General features: G+C 43.9%; 1 protein-coding gene across 1 annotated transcript in view; it reads left to right on the top strand.

Moving 5' to 3' along the window:
• TBL2 (transducin beta like 2) overlaps nt 1-19,023 on the top strand; it is a 114,234-nt gene that overhangs the window by 79,345 nt on the left and 15,866 nt on the right. Inside the window, exons 5-6 of the mRNA XM_085649670.1 lie at nt 8,753-8,879; nt 9,078-9,230. Of these exons, the coding sequence (XP_085505796.1) occupies nt 8,753-8,879; nt 9,078-9,230 (280 nt within the window). The remainder of the gene's footprint in view (nt 1-8,752; nt 8,880-9,077; nt 9,231-19,023) is intronic.

Below are 19,023 nucleotides of genomic sequence, written 5' to 3'. Positions count from 1 at the left end.
ATGATGGGAACAGGGCAAACCAAACTACCAAGCCAATTCTTATACTGGGAAGGAAACAAGCTTCCGGGGACCGGTTTCTGGCATCACAGCCTTCGTCGGCCCGGCTTGCCTGAATCCTGATGGTGCAATGAGCAAGGGACTCACGTCTGAGCATACCCTCCCACACTGAGTGTGGATAAAATCGATTTGGGAAAAAGGGGGTGGTGATGGACAGAGTTTCTGAATGATGCAGAATACTCTTACCAAGTCAAGAGATCATGGTTTTAATCCATCACCGTTTTTTAGCTCACTGCACCATCCCAGCTCAGAACCTGGCTACATGCAAATTAGTCTGTACCTGTCCCAGTGCATGATGGGAACAGGGCAAACCAAGCTACCAAGCCAATTCTTATACTGGGAAGGAAACAAGCTTCCGGGGACCGGTTTCTGGCATCACAGCCTTCGTCGGCCCGGCTTGCCTGAATCCTGATGGTGCAATGAGCAAGGGACTCACGTCTGAGCATACCCTCCCACACTGAGTGTGGATAAAATCGATTTGGGAAAAAGGGGGTGGTGATGGACAGAGTTTCTGAATGATGCAGAATACTCTTACCAAGTCAAGAGATCATGGTTTTAATCCATCACCGTTTTTTAGCTCACTGCACCATCCCAGCTCAGAACCTGGCTACATGCAAATTAGTCTGTACCTGTCCCAGTGCATGATGGGAACAGGGCAAACCAAACTACCAAGCCAATTCTTATACTGGGAAGGAAACAAGCTTCCGGGGACCGGTTTCTGGCATCACAGCCTTCGTCGGCCCGGCTTGCCTGAATCCTGATGGTGCAATGAGCAAGGGACTCACGTCTGAGCATACCCTCCCACACTGAGTGTGGATAAAATCGATTTGGGAAAAAGGGGGTGGTGATGGACAGAGTTTCTGAATGATGCAGAATACTCTTACCAAGTCAAGAGATCATGGTTTTAATCCATCACCGTTTTTTAGCTCACTGCACCATCCCAGCTCAGAACCTGGCTACATGCAAATTAGTCTGTACCTGTCCCAGTGCATGATGGGAACAGGGCAAACCAAACTACCAAGCCAATTCTTATACTGGGAAGGAAACAAGCTTCCGGGGACCGGTTTCTGGCATCACAGCCTTCGTCGGCCCGGCTTGCCTGAATCCTGATGGTGCAATGAGCAAGGGACTCACGTCTGAGCATACCCTCCCACACTGAGTGTGGATAAAATCGATTTGGGAAAAAGGGGGTGGTGATGGACAGAGTTTCTGAATGATGCAGAATACTCTTACCAAGTCAAGAGATCATGGTTTTAATCCATCACCGTTTTTTAGCTCACTGCACCATCCCAGCTCAGAACCTGGCTACATGCAAATTAGTCTGTACCTGTCCCAGTGCATGATGGGAACAGGGCAAACCAAACTACCAAGCCAATTCTTATACTGGGAAGGAAACAAGCTTCCGGGGACCGGTTTCTGGCATCACAGCCTTCGTCGGCCCGGCTTGCCTGAATCCTGATGGTGCAATGAGCAAGGGACTCACGTCTGAGCATACCCTCCCACACTGAGTGTGGATAAAATCGATTTGGGAAAAGGGGGGTGGTGATGGACAGAGTTTCTGAATGATGCAGAATACTCTTACCAAGTCAAGAGATCATGGTTTTAATCCATCACCGTTTTTTAGCTCACTGCACCATCCCAGCTCAGAACCTGGCTACATGCAAATTAGTCTGTACCTGTCCCAGTGCATGATGGGAACAGGGCAAACCAAACTACCAAGCCAATTCTTATACTGGGAAGGAAACAAGCTTCCGGGGACCGGTTTCTGGCATCACAGCCTTCGTCGGCCCGGCTTGCCTGAATCCTGATGGTGCAATGAGCAAGGGACTCACGTCTGAGCATACCCTCCCACACTGAGTGTGGATAAAATCGATTTGGGAAAAGGGGGGTGGTGATGGACAGAGTTTCTGAATGATGCAGAATACTCTTACCAAGTCAAGAGATCATGGTTTTAATCCATCACCGTTTTTTAGCTCACTGCACCATCCCAGCTCAGAACCTGGCTACATGCAAATTAGTCTGTACCTGTCCCAGTGCATGATGGGAACAGGGCAAACCAAACTACCAAGCCAATTCTTATACTGGGAAGGAAACAAGCTTCCGGGGACCGGTTTCTGGCATCACAGCCTTCGTCGGCCCGGCTTGCCTGAATCCTGATGGTGCAATGAGCAAGGGACTCACGTCTGAGCATACCCTCCCACACTGAGTGTGGATAAAATCGATTTGGGAAAAAGGGGGTGGTGATGGACAGAGTTTCTGAATGATGCAGAATACTCTTACCAAGTCAAGAGATCATGGTTTTACAAGTGGGCCACATCGTAGTGAGGTATTAACTGCACCCTGTAAATTCCTCCTATTCCATGTTTTTCCATTAGAAAAGAAGCATAACGTGCGCATCTGCATGTAACACATTGAATAGCAAATATTTTACCTTTTAGCAGGCCTGTTTTTTACTGCTAAAAACTGATAGGGGAAAATAGAGTGGTCTTATAATTACACAACTCCGGCCTGAAATGTACCTCTTTTTGTGTCAGCAGGGCCTTAGTAGGAAATCAATGTATTTCTTACTCCTTTGCTTTGTAAAATGTTCCCATTTATCTTTCATTCTGACTGTGATTTCTGCACAGCTCCGTTCAATCCCCTCCATTCACATCTTCTAATCTTTCTTGCTGGACTCCATCCTTTATATTTTTCTTTTTGCCATTTGAGGGCATAAATAAACTTTTTGGCATTGAGTGATTGGGTATAAGAAAGTGGATTATTAGTTGGGGTGAATGGGAGTTCATCACAGGTAATACATTCACACATTTGCTAGGTCAGGTTAATAGTTTTAGTAATATAAACCTAAGCTGAACCAAAGGTAGCAATGGCACAGAGCAGACAGGCATAACTTAGAGAAAGTGTGTAAAGCATTTAGAAGTACTAAAAAAGTAAAATACACAACACAAAATAAAAAAACCTTCTATATATAAAACCAGAAAACTGTAATAAGAAAAATGACTCTAAAACGACAACAATCCAATATGTGGAACCGCAAAAGTGCCAATGATAGCCTATGAAAGCAGTAGACCGCGACGTAGGTGACACTTGAGGCCGACCGTGATAGAGCCCCAGTTGAATGCATCAAAGCGATTGGTCTTGGTGAAAAGTCTGGAGGTCAAAAAAGTTTCTAAGTCCCAATTCACAAGAAAAATCCTCTCTAGGCATGCTGCCACTGAAACAGTGGCTGTCACAGTGGAACCGAAGGCCGGATACTTGAAGCAGATTGGTCCTTCTGTAGCTTTGGAGATATCGCGCTGAAAATCTTCCAAGTCACAATGCAGAATTGGACTCTGTTTTTTTGGGAGGTGCTGTAAGCCTTGACCGGGACGCAGCTGAAATTCAGTCTGATGCTGTGGCTCTGCTTGTGCCCAACAACCACAGTACGCCTTTGAGATCCCAGGACATCAGGACCGGCACTTGGACTCTCAGGATGCCAGCTAGAGGCCAATAGCAAAATCCAGTTTAGACCCAGTTGCTAGGCACTTCAAGGAAAAGGTCTCTTGCAGCTTGGTGTGTCCCTGTAGCCACACAAGAGGTCAGTCAACTGACCCTTTGAGTCCACTTCTTTGTCCTTTGTACAAGAGGGAGCAGGTCCAGTCCTTCAGGGCTCCTCCCATGTCACAGACAGCATGTCCAGTCCTCTTCTGATCTTCTGCAGGTCAAGAAAGTGTTCTCAGGAGCGGCCATATTTATGCATGGTTAGATTTAGATGACGCCTGGACATTCCCTAACCAATGGCGTAAAATTCCTTGGGGCAACTCTACCCACTTTTTCAGTAGTTTTTATTTACGCTAATGCAAACAATCCCACAGTCCAGAGACTGAGCACACACAAAACTCGTGTATAGAGACAGCATGCGAATTATTTTGCCACCACACCAGTCTCACGATTTAGCCTGAGTGGTAACGTTATGTGATGATAGTTTCACATACCATTTTGAGAATTTGACTGCAGCATACCACAGTTTTCACTGGTTCATTAGCGGTCACTACACATTGGGAAGCATTATCTTGTATATATATGATACACTATGAATTTGTATGTTGTGTCTTTTTGTCCTTTTCAGATGGAGACATTGCTTTAACATCAGATAAATTATCTGTATACTCTGTCATAAGGAGCAGCTACCTGCCCTTATATATAAAAAACAGTAGGATAGGGACCACCATCCTCTGTATCCTTCCTGGGAGGATTGTTTCTCATGCCCTGATGAAAGTCTGGGACCTTTACGGCCTTATCTGGACAGAAACATGTTGGCATTAGGGTCATAGGACCATAATACTCCCATTGACTCTATTTTACTTGTTTTTTAACATCCTTGACAGATCCACCAATAAAGGGATACCGGGATCTGTCTCTGGTTTTTATCTCTTATACTCCCCGTGGCCGAAATATCACCAAGAGCTCCCTGGAAAACGGTCGAGCCCACCCTGACTTGTAGGCGTCAGGGTGACCCGATGATGAAGCATGACACCGCTAGGGTGTGTGAGGATAACTAAAACAAAAGGAACTGCTTTCCTTCCCCACTCCCTAGTGGGTATAGGTTCATCTCTTCATCAGGTGACTTCTCCGTTGCTCTGAGTCCTGGTTACTTGGACTCCGTTCACACTGTTAGGAGTATTTATTGTGGTTTAGTGATTACATGGGAGGACGTACTCCTGCGTGTAAAATCCTCTCAAGCCCCTACGACACAGGAAAGTCCTCTTTCCCTGTGTTCATAGTCTTCAGAATCGCACAGTCCCCCTTACACTCAAAATTTAAGATGGGAAAACTGTTTATCCCTTGTGCACAGCCTTTGTGCCACCCAGAAGTGTGGCATGGGTAATGAGCAGTACCTTCCTCCCTGGTAACTCAAACCCAGTTCTGGGGACAGTTTTTCTCCCATTGGGTTTGGTGCCAACCTGACTATGGGGGAAAAGGCTTTGAAGTTAATGGCGTTCCTGGGTCCTCCTTTACTGGCCTGCAAAGGGAAGAAAACACCTCCTCACCGTCGGGTATTGTCTACTTTGAGAACAGTTTTCACTCCTCTTTCACGCTAATGAAAATGAGCCTCCAGCATCTTCAGGCAGGGTAAAGGTAACTTTCTAACTGTTACATTTTCAATGTATTTAATAAAAATCCGACTTCACCATTAGATTGGATTTTTTTTTATAAGTATAAAATTTAAAGTAGGTCTGTAGCTGGTACATGTTAAGTCCTTTATTATTAAGAAGTTTTATATAGCGCACAGCAACCCCATTGGGTCTATCCAGGTTTCGCTAGCTCAGAACATCCAGGTCTTCAGCTGTCTTCGAAAGATAGTCAGCGAGGGATAACTTCTTTGAGGCTCTGGGAGGGCGTTCCACAGATTGGTGCCCTGAAATGCAAAAGACCGGCCTCCCATACATGCGCGTTTGACTATGGGTACAACACCCAAGGAAAGTTCACAGAAGTGGAGGGAACGGGAAGGTTTGTAAGCTCTAACAAATTCATGCAGATATTGTGGGCCAGCCCATGATCTTGCTCTGTGCACATAGCATAAGGCTTTAAAGTGAATTCTGTCCTCCACAGTAAGCCAGTGGGGTTTCCGTAGAAGACAAGAGGCCAAGTTAATTTTGTAGTTAAGTAGTAGGTTAAAGTGTATAATTTATACTTTGCCTTTTCTTGTGTGCCAGTTACAGCCAGACCAGTAACTGTGATTTTGGCGTAGTCACTGGCAAGACATGCCATTTCTAATATTAAACATGGTCCACTCTTAAATATTATGCCATTTACCTTGTGGGCAGCTGCTACTGTCAGGCTACACATGATAGGCCTCAAGCCATGTTTTAATTGTCACATTAGTGGATGGCACAATAAGTGCAGCAGGCCATAGGTGACATTTAACTTTATATTCCATAGATCTGCAGTCTATACCATACACTGTGGCCTTATAGGAAAGCTAAATAAGGCACTTGGGAGTTAGCCAATTTAACCATGTTTTAAGGGTCAAAGCACATGCAATGGAGTCTGGACAGGAGTGTCGCAGTGCACAGAGTCAAAAACAAACAGAGCATCAGTCTAAAATAAATGGGGGTGACCACGTAAAAAGGGACACTTTCTCACAATGAGAAATCAGTTGGACACGCTTTGTTCCATATTTGCCGTGCTGGCCTACTGTCTGTTTATACGCTAAAGTGTTCACAGACCAAGTCTCGCATAACTATCGTATCCCCCTTCCATTTATCATTTCCAGTTATCTGAGAACCCCACACAGGCGATTCAGGTTTTTGTGTTGCACATAAAGGCCTTGGTTGGTGAATGTGATTTTCCTCGGATAATACGCAAACACTAATATAAACTAACATTGCAGCAATTATAGGCACAGACTGATTCCGAACTAAAATGCTGATTAGATGTCTTGTGGATATCTACACCCCCCACACACGCTCCCGGGCGGGCTTCAGCACCCCTACATTGACCAGATGTATCACACTATTTAAAGCACAATAGGTCCTACCCGGACTTTCAGGTCACCACACACTAAGACTAGCAACCCACTCCTCACAATAGTCCTGAGCTTTAATCTAACCGAGTATGGAAGTTTAGGCGTTTGTTCAGTTCTTTTGAACGAATGAAGCAAACCTATGGAACATGGGTTGGTAAAAGGAAAATGCAGAACTGGAATGGTGACCGAGGCGTCCATCTGTTCACTCTACTCCTATAGAATTTACAGTCTGATCACCGGCTCCTTTGCAGCTCACACCACTCCTTCCTAGCAGTTCTGCCCCCTGAAATGCTTCCTGCCTGAATGCACTGGTTTATGGTTTTCACATCTGAATTGATGCTTCACCTGAAAAGTGTCTCCTCCTTGATCAAAGCTGACTGCTGAAAATGGTGTCTGCAGCACTGGATCCTGCATTGATTTCTATGGGTTTATTTATTCATTCTTCACTGGGAATCTCCACAGATATGTTTTACAGACCAGTATTAAAACACATTTAATCCACAACCGTATCTAATCCACTTCATTGTTTGTGTTTGTACTTGAACAAATGGTATGGATAGGCTATGTATACCACTCCCTTTGGTGGCACCAACTCTCACTTCTTCATGGCACAAGTGAGCAGAAAAAAGTGTCCTAGAGAACACAGGGAGGGAGGGAGGGAGGGAGGTTCTTGTGTCAAACTGTGTGTGAAAGGTACCAATGCTGGAGGACTGTCGTTTCATACAAGTGAACTTTGATTGTCCCGCAATAGGTCTTTCATAGATGTACAGCAATTCAATAGTAAAAAGGCAAGAGTGGATTAAGGCTCAGCTTACTGAATAATTTCCCTAAGCATCACTTTTCCAACCTATATTTCTCCTTAGCAAGCAATATTGCTTTATGAACCTGTGACATGTCTGCCATGTTGCTCTTTTCAAGCTAGCCAGAAGGGGCTCTCAAACATGGAGTGCATCTTTATCCACTATCCATCTGCTTGCAATACGCAGAAATGTCTTGTTATGGCAGAGGGCTGCAAAAGGGTGTAACCTATCCAAATTGCCTGGCCTGTGTTAGATCCATGACTTTCAGCGATAATATCAACCTGAAACTTGAATCCTATTTTGATGATCAAGGAACGGTTGGGTCTTCTCTGCCAGAAATGATTAATTATCCCTAAACAACAAGTTGATTGACATGGAAACCAATTAACACCTTCAAAATGAACATTTCCTTAAATACCTTAAGGCAGGTTTTTTTAATGTAGAACTGTTGGTTCTTGTACTTAAACAAGAAAAGATCGGTGGTGAGAGCCAGGATTGTGGTTTTGCTACTCTTGCAGAAAGTGCACAAACGGCCATGCAAAAGTGTTTAGTACCCTGGAGAATGGCATGGTAGTCTTTAATGTGACTTGAACTCTGATTGAGAAGTATTTGAGTCTAGCGTTTGTTACCAGGTTTGTTAGCAAGCGGTGGGACTGCGCCTACAGTGGACATCTTGCTTGTAAATGATGGTGTTCCGGCCTGAATTGTGTTCTTAGAAGTCTCTAGCTTATCAAGCTCTTACGTTGCAGATCTCACTCTTTAGGCAAAGAACTGTTGTTCGCTTAGAAGCAAAATGTTGAATAGTGATTTAGATGAAATAATGATGAAAACACAAATCAAAACATTGGTTAGTAGAGGATTCTACCTCCTCCTACATACCGTGCTGAAGTGTGGCACATATTTGTACCTGTTCTTAAATCTGTACCATATCAATAACCTTCACAGTAAAATTGTAAAGAATAGTTTTAATGTTTTGTAACTGGTGCAATTGTCAAAAATCTTAGCAGGTGGTCTAAGGCAGGGTGGTGAGAGGACTCAGTTCACCTACTTCTAAAAGGGTTTTTTGGTTACTTGTCAACTGACTGTAGAAGTCTCATGGAAAAGTATTTGCATGCTAAATGGGAGTTCCGGGTTCTATGCTTTGTCTATTAGATGCTTCGCAGTTGGCAAAGATTAATAGTGATGCCTAGATTGTGGGTTTTGATCCTGGAGCTCTGCACTTATCCTCAATCTAAAAGCTTATGGCTCTTGCTGCTGTATTTGTTCTCAAACAGGTAATGCTCTGATACCTGAGGGATTGTTTGCAATTAGTTTAGTTAACAGATGAAAGTATGCAATCTTTTCTTATGCATTTTTCACATTATATTCTATATTTGTTTTTTGCCAGGGAAGTTTATCATGACAGCTTCAAGTGACACCAACATCTTTGTGTGGGACCTCAAAGGCGAAGTGTTGGCAAACATCAATACCAATCAAATGACTAACGCGTATGCAGCAGTATCACCCTGCGGAAGGTGAGTCCTATACTTATTAGTGTTCTCTGCTTGAGACTTCTGAATTCTGTATTGTAGCCTTTGTGAGATGTTTCATCAAACTGTACAATCAGATGCAATACTGAGGGATGATTCTTCTTAAGGACGAAGAGTGATAATTTTGTGTTTCTCTGGACAGCAGACTTTGCTCTACCTAAATACTATAATATTCCTCATTAGGTTTGTAGCATCCTGTGGGTTTACCCCTGATGTGAAGGTGTGGGAGGTATGCTTCAGTAAATCTGGTGACTTCCAAGAAGTGGCAAGGGCTTTCGATCTGAAAGGTCATACGGCTGGTGTATCTTCATTTTCCTTTTCAAATGACTCAAGGCGGTAAGCACATTTTAGCAAAACTTAAGCATGTATTTTTCATATTTATCTGATGTATTTTTGTCTTCACATTTTTTTTGGGCAAAGTGTTGAACTTATTGAGTTTTTACTTTGTGGTTGGCCAGATCCCTGGAACAGTTAAAAAGATTTTGCAGTTCATTCATGTTATTGCAGCGGCATTTGTGTATTTTGTGTCTCTAATCTAGACCGTAGTGGCCATTTACTCAGTTCCTCTTTTTCTTGTCCGCCCATCCTTTGCTTTTCCGAACTGTTGTTGCATCTATTTTGTGTTCCTGGTCGAAATAATTTAAGATGGTTCTGAAGGTCTTTAGGACATACTCTTTGCATTGCTTGTCTTCCTGCGTTTTTTCCAGTTCACCCAATAGTTTGTGAGCCCACTCACTGGCAGTGCACCATGGTAACAAAAGAACTTAAATAGTACTTTTATAGAATCCAGCGATCTCAGCCCATAGTTTATTTGAGGACCAGACTGTTCAAATATAACAAATTAAAAATCCTTCAAACATTGCTTTTCTCCTTCTTCAAAATATACATCCCAAATTACTGAACCAATTTTTACAAAACAAAAACCTCTCCAGTATCTACCTCCTCAACATTTTAACCTTAAAAAGATCCAAATATACGTTTGAGGCATGTGTGGCTGTAGATACAAATGCTTTGTATACTCCTGCCATCTGGTGTTGGGTCCAGATGTGTGCAAGTTGTTTTTCTTCGAAGAAGTTTTTCAAGATACGAGGTAGGGTGACTCCTCCTCTTGGTAATAGTTCTCATGGGCATCGGCTCCAATATTTTCTTTTCGCCATCTGGTTCGGGCATGTATTACGGCGCTCTGGTTTAAGACCATTTTTGGCATCCTTTCGGTGTGTAATCCACTCTACCCTCTGTATAGTTTTCAAACACGTTTTTTTCCCATGCATGTTGAAATTCAGAAGCCTCTCATTCATCAATGGTCTGTTAGCGTAACGTATTCCGGGCACAGGCGATTTTGCCGATCTCCTTAGCAGGATGTGGCAACAAGTCCACGAGTGGGAACTCCACCCCCAAGTCCTCATCTCATACTTCCACAACTGGGGTTTTCCACAAATAGTCCTCTTCGTGACCTCAGAGAATGTTAAATGCCCAAACTTCGCCTCCCGGTTCCCACACCCTCTATCCAAAGGCAATGCGCTATGGATGAATTGGTCAGGGATATTTGCCTACTCCTTTCCGCCTCTTCTTCTTCTTCCATTTCTGGTTCTGAGGCTTAGGCAAATGTCTCTCAACTTCATTCTGATAGCTTCTACATGGGCTCGTCAACTCCGATTCACCACACTACTTGAACTTTCAGTAGTTCCACACGAGAAGCTATGCCTCAACCCAGATCTTCTCACTCACAACTGTGGTGAACTCGGACATCCAAACCCAAGGGAGCTAAACCTTGTGATTTGGCACCTCAAATCATAGGATTTGGGTATCTAAATTTGCCACCAGAATGCATGACCATGCTTAGGGAAGCACATAAAGCTACCACTAGAGGTTGTTATGCAACCAAATGGAAAATATTTGTATTTTACTTTTAGTGTTGTAACCAAAGAATATATCCACTCAATGCATCTGTACAAAGCATTATTTGTTACCTCTTGCATTTACAGCGCTCTGGCCTTGCTTAGAGTTCCATACTGCCACATCTTGTGCAAGTAGCTGCCTATCTACAAAACAGGAGACACTTCTCCGTTTTCAAAGTGCCAGTTATAAAGGCTTTCATGGAAGGTCCTAAGAGAGTCCTATCACCCAGCGTCCCACCTGCACCTACATGGAATCTTAATAATGTTCTCACAAGACTTATGGGTCCACCCTTTGAACCATTACACAATTGCCCCCTCCAATGTCTTTCTTGGAAGGTTGCTTTCTTAGTTGCCATCATTTCACTAAGGCATGACAGTGCGCTTCAGGCACTAACTTTAGAAAACATTTTTCCAAATACATTGGGATAGGGTGGTTCTTCGTACCAACCCAAAATGCCTTCCAAAGGTAGTGTCCCTTTCCACGTTAACTAATCGGTTGAACTACTTGTTTCCTTCCCTCAACCACATTCTGTGGCAAAAAGCTCTGCATACACTAGATGTCATAAGAGCATTAATGTATTATGATGATGGACGAAAGACACAACTTCGTTGCTTTTGCACCCCATCATAAACGGAAGCAAATTTCAAAATCAGGAATTTCCAGAAGGATTGTAAAATGTATTAAAAAATGCTACATCAACGAATGTTGTCTACCCCAAGAGCACATCCTACTCATAAAATTGGGGCACCTATGACTTTCTAAGGCAACGTCCCCATAGCTGACATTTGTATGTAAAGCAGCTACATGGTCTACACCACACCCTTTCATTTAGCACTAATGTGTGGATGTTCTAGCACGCCAACAAGCTAATGTAGGACAGGCAGTGCTTTGTACACTTTTTTAAACAACTGTAATGTCCACTGGTTAGCCGCCGCTTTCGGAGGACACTGCTATACAGTCTATGCAAAGCATGTGTATCTACAGCCACACATGCCTCAAATGGATTATGTTACTTACACTGTAAGCATCTGTTCTTGGCATGTAGTGCTGTAGATTCACATGCGCCCACCCTCCTCCCCGGACACCTTTGGTCGTTGCAGTTATCTATACTTTCATATGCATGGGCATCTCTTTACTGATTAATACTTACCTATACACCATTCTCACCCTCTTGCGGGAAAACAATTGTGAACTGATGCCCCTGCGCACTATTACCAAGAGGAGAAGTCCCATTACCTCATGACTCGAAACACTTCTTCGAAGAAAAACAACTTGCACACATCCGGACCCAATACTAGATTGCAGGAGTATGCAAAGCATGTGAATCTACAGCACTACATGCCAGGAACAGATGCTTGCAGGGTAATTAACAAAATCCATCTGTGTTGTTGAGGCTGTAGGCCGGTTGGCGCGCTTTTGTTCAGGAAAAAGTTTACATTGCTTGACAGGAAAACACTTTGGTGGTTTGCACACTGAGCTTCGTTTGATCAGAAGAAGAGGAGAGCTTCTTCGTTCCAGCCTCCATTGTGCGGTTCATCAACCAGGACCCACCTTTTATCAACAAGGAGCCATCGAAGCCTTTTGCACTCAGGGGCAACTGATCACATAGTGAGCTCAGACAGTGCACTAACCAAAAGCAGTGATTGCAATAAAGTTGCAGTCTGCAAACCACTTAATTTGCTTTACTAACGTTTTCAAAACTTTAAAAAAAAAAGCTCAAAGCAAAAATAAATAAAAAGAAAATCACTAAAAATGCTCGTTGACAGCCACAGGCCTACTTCAACTGAAGGGACAATATATTTAGGAGAGAGGTAGTGCCAATAGCTGTACCACGGATTTTACATTAAATATGCGTTACTGGATGATCCCTGAGGCCAATCTATTCTCTTCCTTTTTTGAAAAAGGAAGTCAGTTACCAGTTCTAAATCTTTATAGAGGAAAACAGTCTCTTAGATGCCTTTGAAGCAGGCTTCCGTTCACTTTGTGGCACTAAGCTAGCTCTTCCATCTGTTGGCAACCTCGGGAGGATTTTCTATCGTGGAGGTAGTTTGGCTCTTATCCTCTTGTATTGAAGTACCACTTTGGAACAGTTTCTCGTCCCATCATTTCAAACATTTGCATTTGTGTCTGCTTTCCTTCCTGGAAGACTGTACCCACGCCGTTTTTCATTCCTCTGCCCCGCTCCTCTTATAAAAACCCTGATGTGCAGATGTACCACTAGGATCGTCCGAGTCTCCCACTTTGCAAAGTTTCTCTCTCGCTGTGAGCATCTCTCCTTCACAGCTTTGGTTCTTTTGCATGTCCTACGCCTTCTGGGTGGTGCGACTTGAATGAATGCTAAGGCTGTAAATTAAACTGAGACAAAACAGATAGCCTTCTGCTTGGGATGGCTTCTTCTCTGGACTGTGACCAGCAGAGTTAGGTACTACTCCTGTCCCCTCTACCTCTATCCATTTTCAGTGCTCTTCAATGCTCTGCACTCGCTGAGCAGGTTAACAGTTTAATTTCATCCTGCTGTTTTTATATCGGGATGCACTGGAAAGTTAATTTGCTTTTAATACTGGATTGTCGTAAAACTGTTATTTATGCCATCATTATTTCTGTAATGACTGTGGTAGCGGTTTGATCTTAGTCTCCTGGATGGGCTCATACCGAGAAGCCAACAGCTTGCAGCATGGGGTATTACAGAACACATGCTGTGCACTAAAGCATCGCTGTCGGGCTACCTGCTCGATGCTTCATCTCAGATCATTTAAAGGTGCTTCACTGACTGCCTGTGGCCAAGCCTGCATTTCCAATCTGGTGCTTTATAAACAAACCTTGGCAAAGCTAATGAGTTTTGCTCCCCCGCCTGTGCTTCAAAAATCCTTTTGAGAAGTTTTTTTCTTTCTATTTGCAGATTTAACTCAGTTTGGCAAGCTAAAAAAAAAAAAAAAACACCAGTGTCACTTTTTCACCACGTCTAAAAAATAACACAGCAGCAATGTGTTAAACTACTTTTATTCTTATTTAACCATGCTGCACAGCACTGGAAAGTAAGTACAATGTGACTAAAAACCATTGACAATGCCAAAGGGTCTCAAGGGCAAGCTCTGTTGGCTTTGCCAATGCTTGTTCTACTGCAGTAGGCACTGTATGATGGTTGGCTTCAGTTGTAAGATGTATGAACGTATCCAGATTTCCTTTTCAAGGACTAGGTTTTAAGTTTGTTGTGCTTAAAGAGTTAAAAACGTTGTGTGGCTGCGTATCAGTAATCGGTCAATCCCAGCAAGTAGTAGTTTCTGAATATCTTTCCCTCAGGATTGTAGTTTCGGTATTGGACGTAGGTTTTGGAGGATCCCAAGCTCGCAGGTGTCATAGAAGGGGAGTGATCCATACAGATTTCAGTGATTTTGGAACAATGGCTTCTACTAGTGAGTTTATCATTTTGAGGATAAGAAGAATTATTTCTTGTTTTCGTAAGATTTGTAGGGCTAAAGATGTCTGCATATGATTATGTGTTGGTGCATTGTATAACTTGCAACAGGGATGGGGATTCCAGTGTTTGGAAGCATTGCTATTTTGTTGTATGTAAGAACATTATTTTTACTAGCATGTCAGGAAGTGTGCAGTGTTGTTATAGGCAATGTAGCTGAACTGGGAATTTAACATTTTCAAGTATGGTACATTAATCTTATTCGCCTGAGCTACACCTTGTGAGTGGTGGTGCTTTCCTCGTAGTACATACTTGTTACATACAAGTTGTGCCTGATTGCATGCCAGCATGTGAGCTCTAACTCTTTAGAGCATGTGTGCGTCCGGCTCGGGGGCCTTGAAAACTAATATTTTATATGTTACTGCTAGCAGTGTGTGTACAAGTTTGGCATATTTTTTGCAAACATTATCTTCAGAGTTACAAGGTGATATTAGTCATGCTAACGATTCAGAGAACCAACATTTTCCATTCTCTGAAAGCTGCAGGAATACATGCAATGATTGGAGCTGCAAGGCTGTCCAACCTCATACAAATCAGGCTTGGAAGTAAATTGCATAATTTACCTGTCTTCCATATGCTTCTGTAGCAAGAGGCTCTGCTAGTGTTCGAGCAAGATGATACACCAAGCTGCACAGGAGTTACACCCCTCCCCATAGATAATTATTGGTGGAGAAGGTAGAAAGAGTACAGATGATTTTAGTGGTCTTTACTGGAAAAACAAGGGTTACTCTAGGACCACTAGGAACCTGGGGTGATGATATGGTTGGGACAATGCTGCAGTAATACCAGACTGCATAGCTGATGGTTTGTGGGATTACTTGCATGGCTTTGCATATAAATGGGGTATTCTTATCACCATACAGCCAATATATTATCTACCTGGATGATGACATACATGTAGTTATATGGTAGAGAATAGACTAATCTAATAGAGCGGTATTTCGAATATTTACATTGTTTTGTTTTGGGACTAGTGAGATTACTGTTGCCATTTTTCCCTGTTGAGTTTTTAACAGTTTACCAGTCTTTTACCATAGCTAGGAAAACTTGTCTTGGATGACACTTACTATTTTGAACCTTCATAGTAAAATTGTGACTAAAGGCATGCTGGGCAGACATTTTATGTATTAGACGCCATACTTGGTGGAGCCTTGCAAAAAAGGAGGCAGGGAACTCTGGGTAGTTCCCAAGTTTTTAGGTGGCAAGCAACTCCTTTATATGAAGTACCCTACAACACCACCGACACTTTGAATCTGTTCACATTAAATGTTTCCTTCTGTAGCAGAGGTTTTAAGCATAGGATTAGCAAAATGCCATCTATGCCGAGCTAGAGAGTGACAAAGCCTTTTACCATGTTTACACCAAAGTATTTAAGCATAGGATTTGCAAGTTCCATCCACGCCGAACTGAGACACACATTTGAAGTGAGCAGATTCAGAGTGTTGGTGGTGGTGTTGTAGGGTGCTCCGTATAAAGGAGCTTCTCCGTAGAAAGGAGCTGCTCTCCACCCATACTTTGGGACTGCCCAGAGTACCCTGCTTCGGGTTTTGCATAATTTATGTGGCACTCCAAGCCTGAAAGAGTGTAGCCTTGAATGGCCTCTTTCGAGGATTGACTGATGGGCAGATTCTCAGACACTTACCCTGTGTCAGTCTAAGCATGTATTAATAACAGGTCTGTAATGTTCGAGGCATGTGAGCTGTAGATTGCATGCTTTGCATACTCCTGCCATCCAGTGTTGGGTCCGGATGTTTTCAAGTTGTTTTTCTTGAAGGCTTTCCAGTAACGAAGTAGGTGACTCCTCCTTTCGGTGATAATGTGCATGGGCATAGACTCCATTGTTAGATAGTTTTTTTCCACCATCGAGTCCGGACGTGAATTGCTACGCTCTGGTTCGACACCGTTTCTCCGGTTTCCCTCGGTGCGCAAGCAACCCTCGACAGTATTGTTTTCGATCGTGTAATCCCATTCTCAGTGTATCGTATTTACTTTAAAAAACCTCTTTCAATCGGGTTGCTTGTGAAAGGCTGTCTGGTCTACCCGTGTCAGTCTGCTTCGCAGGTGATGGAATGGACTCCCTTTAAATTCTTCCCTAGATGCCACGCGAAATATCCGCGCACCGACTCCCATGAAGTGTGCAACCTGTGCTTGTCGCCGGAGCACAGAGAACAGGACTGCGACGCGTGTAAAGCCTTCCGATCAAGAAAGACGTTTCGCGACCGTCGGGCTTGACGTAGCGACATGCAGAGCCAACACACAAGTTCCATTCCAGACCTCTTTGGAGAAGATTCGGAACAAGAGGCCGTTGATGCAATAGACCCTATCTCCATCTCAGACTACGGTTCCGAGGGGGACGAAGACATCCCGCAAGGGCAGCGCACCATGAGTACAGATCCTCCCTGGCCCCAAAGTCCACCTCAGTCCAAGAAGAAGGCTTTGGTCCAACCCCCACCTCTGGGCCACGGTCGGCACTGAGAACATGTTTCCGATGCCCCGCCCCTGGGCTCGGCACCGAAACACATCCAAAAGGCTTCCGGCTCCGAACAGAGCCGTTCGAAGATTGGCACCGAGCTGAAAGGTTCAGGATCGAAGTCAAAGACAGGCTCTGCCCCTCCCCCTTCGATGTCAAAAACGGCTTTCGATCCGAAATCCTCGGTATCCAAAACACCGGCACCGCAAACTTTGGCATAGAAACAAACTCTGCTGATTACATCTAAAGAACAACATTTCGATGCTCTATCTTCCAAAACGGATCCAAAACAAAGGGAGCTATATATCCACCAAACTACTGGACAGATCACCACAAAAGTGACAATAAAACGGAAACCTGAGACAGAAGAGACCTACCACATTCCTTTAAAGAGGGAACATTTTGGTACTAATCCTTGTCCTCCTCCCTTTCCATCACCTCCTTCTCCTCAGTTTAAACCTTCACTAATTTCACCTCAGCACTCACCACTAAATACGCCTGGAGATCAGGATGATGGGCATAGGGATGGGGCTGGGGACAATGAGCCAGAACCCTGGACAGATTATTACACCAATCCCCCCACAGGGAATGATCCTGACCTGTACCCTACCAAGCCTTCTCCACCAGATGACTGTGTAGGTTACATAGAACTGCTGGGTAGAGCTGCTAACTATCATGGGGTTCAGCTACATAAGGAATCCCTAGAAGAGGATTTCCTTTTCGAGTCTTAGCATCACACAAGGGTCCTCAAGACACACTTCCCATGCTTAAGGGTATGATCAGGCATCTGGACAATATTTTTAATGACCTTGTCGTGGCACGTATCCTCACCCCTAGGGTAGATAAGAAGTATAAGCCTGCACCCTCTGATCCAGCATACATAAAGGGGCAGTTACCATTGGATTACTTGGTGGTTTCCAACGCTTGCAAAAGGGCCAATTCGCAAACAGGAGATGCTCCACCCCCAGATAAAGAATCTAAGCTGATAGACACTTCGGGGAATAGGGTAGGGTAGCCTCACAGGCTGCAAACTTTTGGCGCATCTCCAATACACAAGCTCTGTTCGCTAGGTACGACAGGGCGCATTGGGATGAAATTGAGCAGTTGCTCCAATTTCAACCTGATTAGCACAAGTCCAAAGCGCAAGACCTAGTGTGGGAGGGACAGCTCATTTCTAATAATTCCATCCGGTGCGCCCTAGACGCTGCAGACACTGCTGCCAGAGCTGTCAACTCCAGCATCCTTTCATGTAGGCATGCCTGGCTTCGTATTTCCGGATTCAAACCAAAGGTTCAGACTTCTATCCTGAACAGAACACACCATTCGATAAGGAACACCTCTTTTGCCCTGTGGTAGACTCCTCACTGGAACAAATGAAGAAAGACATAAGTGGCCAAATCCATGGGAGCCCTTCAATTAACACCAGGACGTGGTTGCTTTAGGCGCTCCTTCCACCACGGAGGATCTAAGAATACCTCCTCAGATACTACCATCACCACATATAAAGGCAACAATCAACCCACTGCCTCTAAGGGTTACTAAAGAGGGGTTAGAGGGGGTTAGAGAGGCAACAATGGTAGAGGTAGATGCTCAAATACACTTGCCTCCCCCTCCCACACCAGTGACTTCCTTACACTTCCCCCTGACCATTTAACATCCGTTGGGGGGGGGGGGGGGTTTAGTGGGGGGGTGGGGGAGTCTTTCACATTTCCTACCCGTCTGCTACTACAGACAAATGGGTACTGGAAATTCTCATCCAGGGGATACTCATCAATAGTCCTAATCTATGAATAATCCCCGCCCATGTGCGGGATCCCGGAGCATATAGAAAATACATATATATACATATATATATACATATGTGAAAACATATAAATGCAGCCTAATAATGTTCAAAACATGGCAATGCTGTAAATTACATATTTTTGCATAGTAGTGCCCCCGTAACCCGTAAGGAAAAAAGGAAGCATCAGGCAAATTATAACACAGCACTGCTTTATTTCCATAAAGCAACATGTAATTGTAGGCATTCGCCAGTAGGCTGCAGCAGAGTATCAAGAAACCAAGAAAACTGACACCCTGCCTTTAAGGCATTAGAGTAGGGGGACCGTGCCTTTAAGGCCTGTCTGTGACCCCCTGCTCCCATGATGCACTACAGGTGGCAGTTGGGCCAGTTCTTTTTTCCGGCTCCTTCTGTGAGGATCCTGGAGCTTGAGCTCTTCAGTTTTTTGACTGAAATTTAGAATTACCGCTTTTTCAAGCTTTTTTCGACGTTTTCTGGCTTT

The sequence above is a fragment of the Triturus cristatus genome, chromosome 3_2 (assembly GCF_964204655.1).
Source record: "Triturus cristatus chromosome 3_2, aTriCri1.1, whole genome shotgun sequence".
NCBI classification, from domain to species: domain Eukaryota; kingdom Metazoa; phylum Chordata; class Amphibia; order Caudata; family Salamandridae; genus Triturus; species Triturus cristatus.
Note: the sequence above shows the minus strand (reverse complement) of the source record. Positions and strands in the feature narration are given on the sequence as shown.